The sequence below is a fragment of the Bos indicus genome, chromosome 23 (genome assembly GCF_029378745.1).
Source record: "Bos indicus isolate NIAB-ARS_2022 breed Sahiwal x Tharparkar chromosome 23, NIAB-ARS_B.indTharparkar_mat_pri_1.0, whole genome shotgun sequence".
NCBI lineage: Eukaryota > Metazoa > Chordata > Mammalia > Artiodactyla > Bovidae > Bos > Bos indicus.
Genome location: NC_091782.1, coordinates 24,591,654 through 24,597,653, shown reverse-complemented (window position 1 = coordinate 24,597,653; position 6,000 = coordinate 24,591,654). Strand labels below are relative to the sequence as shown.

Sequence of the window (6,000 nt, the reverse complement as noted above, 5' to 3'; positions counted from 1 at the left end):
GAGCCAGTTAACTCCTCCAGATCCCCATAAGGCACAAGAGCCCTGGTCTGGTGGGCTACTCTCTTGCACCATCTCCTTCAAAGAACATCATGCCAGAATGCCATCTCACTGGCAACAAGAGGGGAGCACCTTATTTGACTTGGACCCAGAGATCCATAGTGCCTGGGACTCAGAGTCTTTTAGTTATCTAGGAAGTAAATAATTTGACACCTTGATTTTTTTAAGGGCAAAATAAACCAAGAGATGCAACTAACATAAGCTTTTATTGCAAATTTGGTGAGAAATAGGAGAGAATAGTGTCAAAATTTGGAATTTTAAAAAGTCAAAAACACCTTCTAGTGAAAACAAAAGTGTCCATTTTTCTGAGAAGCAAAATTTATTGTATTTATTGTAAGGAAAACACTGCCTGTGTTTATATGATGGAGTGGGGGACAAAAAGGAAACCTCCTTGTCTATACTCTTTCTGTCTGTTGAATTAAACAGTATGTTCGAGAAACTGAAGATGAAAACACAACAAAAACACAACAATCTTTTATTTATGTAAATCAGATCAACACTGGACAATAAACCAATTTCTACCCATTACCATAACAGCTTGTCTATAAAGAACAGAAAAATTCAGAGAGGATTCTACCTAGGGTCAAGCGGTTTTTTGTTTTTTGTTTTTTAACCACCCATTCACAGAGGTATAGATTCACAGATAAATAATCCCAAACTACTTGCTCGCCATATTTACACATTCCCATTAAATTAAGCATAAATAAATATATACAAACTTAACATGGATACCCTCCAGAGCTCTTCTCCTGAAGAGTCAATAGATTGATATTTCTTGATTGTGTGTCAAAAACAATGTTAGTGAGTGAGAAACCAACTCAACAGAGGAGTCGATTTTGGCATTTCAAGAATGGTGTTCATTCTACTTTTTAAAAGAAAACAAATTTTGTTATTTTTTTAACCCTATAATTTAACATACATCGGCACAGGAGGGGAAACACTGTTTGGGCTCTTGAGGCAACATCAGATGGTTTAAGGTTATTTCCTTTCCACATAATGTATTATGCATACAGAATATCAGATGTGATGACAAGTTGGCTATAAACACGCTAAGTAGGAATGAGTTGCCCTTTTAGGTAAGGCTTTGTACCGGAGGAACAGGGTATAGATAAGTTGGGGGTTTCAGGTTTTCCATTCGAACAAAGTTTTCATAGGGTCTAAAATAATTGCTTGAGAGAAAGTGGTTTCCTTAGCCAAAGAAAATAAAACAGCCATGTCTTTGAAACTTTGAAAGTGGAGAAAGCTAAGGATGTGGTGCCAGGGAGAAGGAAAAGAAAATGCAAGCTAACTTCAAGGGAGAAAGTTACCTTCCCAGTTTGGGAGAGAAGTTAATGATCACTTGGATGATGAAATCCTCACCCAAAACAGCTCTTCTTTTCGCTCTTTTTCTCCCAGGAGAGCCACCATACATATAAGAGGAGGCAGGATTGGACAGACGATGGTCAGAAGACCCTTAGAACCTCCAAAGGAACTTATAGAGTGGAAAAGTGTGAAGGCAGCGCTGCCATATCCTGACTCTTCCTTCCTACCTTTAGCTCTTACTTTGGGACAGGGCACTTAAGAGGTTTGGATACAGTGTCTTAAGAGGGCAGGGGTGCAGGGGAGAGCTGCGACTCACCTGTTTAGTTTGAAAACAAGGCTCAAATGGGCTTGTTTTAAACGTTTCCCTTGACTTAAAAGACAAACTCTTGCGTTAATCCCACTGTTTATTGATTTATGGGCCCAAGGAAACCAAATCTTTTAATAACTCAATTATCAGATAAACGTAGCAGGCCTAACGAAAGCAAGGGGGCGGGAGTCATACATGAAAGGAGAAATGAGGGAGGGAAAGGCGGCAGTGGGCTCTATCCACGTGTGTGTGGGGTGGGGTGGGGAGTTGCAGGGAAGGGATGCCAAGGGCTCTGTTCAGCTCGGGCGGGAGGAACGCACACGGAGAGGGGCGAAGGGCGACGAAGGAGGCTGCGCAGCCTAGTAAGACAATTCCTACCCATGACCCGCCTTTAGGAGCCTGAGGGTGGAGAGTTTTCATCCCGGCAAAGGCGGGGGAAGCTTCCGATCCCCTGGACATTTCTAGGCCACTCGCCCTCAGGGAGCAGGCGCCCCGGGCGGCCGCTGGCAGTTAGGGGCTCAAGCAGCACTGAGACCCCTCTAGCCTGCAGCCCGTGGGGCGCCCCCCCATTACCTACTGGAGCACCGGGCTTTCTCGGTCGCCTTAGCCCTTAGGGTGAGACCGAGAGCGGGAAGGGCCCGCGCGGCCCCGCGGCCCCTCCAGCGGCTGATTCTATGTCCTCAACACGACTGGGCGCGAGTGGCCCCCACGCTCTCGGGACCTGCACAGTAAGAGCAAGGCGCATCCATCGCGTCTCTCGCACGTCACACGCGTGGGGCGCGTTGCCCTGCAAGGAAAGGAGACGATCGTTTTCAGTGCGGTTTCTCCTTTCTGCCTTTGGCAATCAGAATATGTCTTATGCAAGCGGCCAGGCCCTCGGACAAAGGCGCAGGCTTCTAAGCTCGGAAGGGATGGAGCATCTATCTACACGCTCCATGAAGTCTAGCTCCCGGCCTTTGTACTCTTATCAACTCATCTAAGGCTGGGCCCTGCACATCCAGAGGTCCTCGAAGGAGCTGACAGTGGATGGGCTGGGGTCTGACATCAACCGTTGCTTGGGCCCTCCTGGTGACCTAAAACCAGGTCCCTAACTCCCTCCCCCATAAACATGTCAGCGCAAAACTTTCAGCAGGTTCCTAAGTCCCACCCTTCAACCTTCCCCCTCCCCAGGCCAAGGCCCCAGGGGTGCCGGCCTGAGGCCCAGTGGGTCCTAACTGTAAATCCTGCAGAACAGACCTCTGGAGCTTTATCTTCAAGAGATGCTGCAAAGCTCCTAATGCCTACTTTGTTTAAAGAGATGCGTTCATTCACACTCTATTTTAGAGATCTATCTCACCCACTTATACCCCTGGGGATTTCCCACTGCTTTGGGGATGGTGGGAACAATGGATTTCAGATCTTATTTTATGATAATGCTCAGGTGAAGCCCAAGAAAGGAGCTGGGCTGCCAGAAGTGAGAGAGATTAAGTGCATGAGACTTTATCCACTGGGAATAGCCCCAGTGTATCCAGACGGTAACATTCAAAGCTGAAGTACATCTCCTTTCACTTTGCATTATTTTACCATTATTGTCAAAACAAGTGCATGTCTGGTGGCGGGGGTTGGGGGGGGGGGGAGGCCGCATTTATAAAGCATCTTGTAAGAAAGTAACTGCTGCTGAAACACAGGAGCTTGCACCACCCTTCTTCCCAGGACCACTCAACCACTCGCAAAGCTGCTGCTTTTCCCAAAATTGCCAAAGAGCCCAAGGAAATGGAATCCATTTTAAAGGCGAGTCAATAATGCTAAAATATTGGGCTCCAAGGCCCTTACTCCTCTCCCCTAAAATTCACTTAGCAGCTCCCCACTCCTCCGGAATTCCTTGTTGAAGTATCTGTTAACAACTAGACTCAAAGCTGTTTCAATCTCTTATTGGCCACTTTCTAAATTATTCCCTTTGAGCTTCTTTAAAGAAGTGCACCTGCAGAATTCTGACACACAGGCTTTGATTAAAAAGGGATCGGATTTTTTTTTTTCTCTGTACCTTATAGATTGTGTAGGAAGCCCAAGTCCTCTTTGAAGAAGCTCATAAACCATGCGGGCAAAGCTTTGGAAAACAGAAGAGAATGAAATGGTACATACCCCTCCGAAGGAATTACATACTAATCAACGTATTCATATTGTTTTGGTTTTACTATAGTTCTTAAAATTGGTAGATGACAAATAGGATAACAAATGAAAGATGCTCGGTAGGCAGATGCCGGTAAGGCTGGGAACTAGTAAGGTTTCTGAAAGCAACTGATGATGAGTCTCAATCAACTTATTGGTCCGGATTTTCCTCGGCCGCGGGAGCCTCCGCTCGGCCGGCCGGCCGGCCCCAGAGCTGCAGCCACCGCCTGCGTCCCCGAGGGCCTCCCGCCCCGCCCGCCCTCGCCCTCCCTAATTATGCAAACGGCCCGGGAGCTGGGGCACCGGTGAGTTAAGGACGCGGGGCGGGGCGGGGCGGGGGCATCGAGGGGACCGCAATCACCGTGCCTGAGGGCTAACCACACGCCTTTTCATCCCGGAAGATTCCCGTGACAGCCAGAGGGAGGAAGGGCAACGTAGAAAAGGGTAGCTGGGAGAGGGGTGAGGTGAGGTGGAAAGGCGGGGACTGCCAGTTTCCTAAAAATATATTAAAAATTTAAAAAGTTCGTGCGTCTCAGTCAACCAGCTCTCAAAGCACTGACACCGACAAGGTTTCTCCGATTTTCTTCCAATAAGTTAGCGTTTTCTCATGTTTAGTCTTATGTTTATTTTCCAAAGGGAAAAAAATCATGTTTTTATTATTATTATTATCAGTATTACTAAGCTCGAAAGAACCGAAGTGGAAAATCCGGACGGTGGTCTCCAAGTGTATCTTGAAATAGACACTGAGAACCGATACTGTTGCTCCGTGGTACGCCTCAGTTTTTTTTTTTTTTTTAAGTTATTTAGTTTTGCTTTTTAAAATTTTGATTGTATGTGTATCTACCTAATATAATTCTTCCAAAGCCAATCCAATATTTTTAAAGCTAAAATTAAAATTTGTTTCTGTTTTCTTTTTGTATTTAAAACATTTTTCCTTTTTTTTTTTTAAATTTTTCATTTCCTGTGTTTCTCCTCCTTGTCGCCAGTTTTACTACCTGGGCCTTCCCCAGACGTGTGCCTGTTAGTGGTGGTGTTGTTCAAGAACATCTTGTCCATGCCTTTGAGCGCCTCGGTGAGATAGTTCTGCAGGGCCGTGAGCGCGGCGCAAATGGCCGGGGCGCCGAAGCCATGCGTGATGAGGCTGAAGTGTGTGAGGCAACTCTGGATCCCCGGCTCCAGGATGGGGCTGGGCCGGCTGTTCCCGATCGGAGTCCGGTCCTGAGCCAGCAGATCCGTAAATTCTTTACAAAGTTGCCTGCAAATGGGGCGGAAGAGGAACAACAACCACAATAACAAACAAACAAACACCACCCTCAGTGTTGTTGTCATTGGCATTAGAAAGGAGACTGCTCACACAAGCCCAGAGGCACCCGGTCACCGGAGAGCCGGGGAGCGAGGCTAATGTGGGCGATTCCGCTCTGTTTCCCTTCCCAACGCCCGGCCGGCCTTCTCGAGCAGCTGGGACTGGAAGGAAAGCGGGGGTGGGGAGGTGAGGCACCCCTTCCATCCCAAAGCCCGGCCTTTTTGGCAGCCCCTTCCCCTGCCCATTTCCCGCTCTCCCCCGGCCCCCCGCCCCACCCCACCCCCCCGACCCCGACCCCGCCGCCTTCATTATGCAGGAAACTGCATAAACCTCGCTTTGGGAAAATCGCTAGGCTTTTAGCATTTGATTTGGAATATTCAGTCATTTTTAGCTCTTACCTGACAGTTCTTTTTAAAGCCCTTTCCCCCTCCTCTCTCCTGCCTCTCCAACCTCTTGGCGATCAGGCTCAGAAAGCCCAGAAAGATTTAGGGCCCTGGGCCACAAGCCTGTCCCTCTCACAGAAGCAGATTGCTGGAGCTGTGCATGGCCCAGGGCAAGCAACTGTTTATTCCAGGAGAGAATGCTGATTCCATTCAAAGCAAAAGGCTGTTTACCTGCAGTATTTGAGAAGGGAGGTATTCCCACCACCACCATCTCCCCTTTTTTCCCCTTTCTTTTAAAGTGTAGGCTACGGAAGATCTTTATACAACAGGATTGTTGTCCATATAAAAGGAGTCCCACATTGTTTAAATAAAACCTAAAGGTAGATGGTTAAGACTCCAGGGAGAGGAGATTTTTATTTGTTGAAGGTTTTTAATTCCTCAAGGCACCCAAATCTCCCAGCCTTAGAAATCTTGCATACCTAACTATGGACTGAACTTAC

General features: G+C 47.2%; 1 protein-coding gene across 11 annotated transcripts in view; it reads right to left on the bottom strand.

Annotated features, from left to right (window-relative positions):
- Positions 1-518: 518 nt before the first annotated feature.
- TFAP2B (transcription factor AP-2 beta) overlaps positions 519-6,000 on the bottom strand; it is a 28,995-nt gene continuing 23,513 nt past the window's right edge. For 4 of the 11 annotated variants that reach the window (XM_070778096.1, XM_070778099.1, XM_070778103.1 and 1 more), the window contains 2 exons: positions 4,810-5,069; positions 519-3,752 (listed from right to left, as the gene is read on the bottom strand). In XM_070778096.1, coding sequence (XP_070634197.1) covers positions 3,691-3,752; positions 4,810-5,069 — 322 coding nt within the window. In that variant the 3' untranslated portion in view covers positions 519-3,690. Of the gene's footprint in view, positions 5,070-6,000 lie in introns of all 11 variants that reach the window. The other 7 variants (XM_070778100.1, XM_019985412.2, XM_070778097.1 and 4 more) reach the window with 4 other exon arrangements.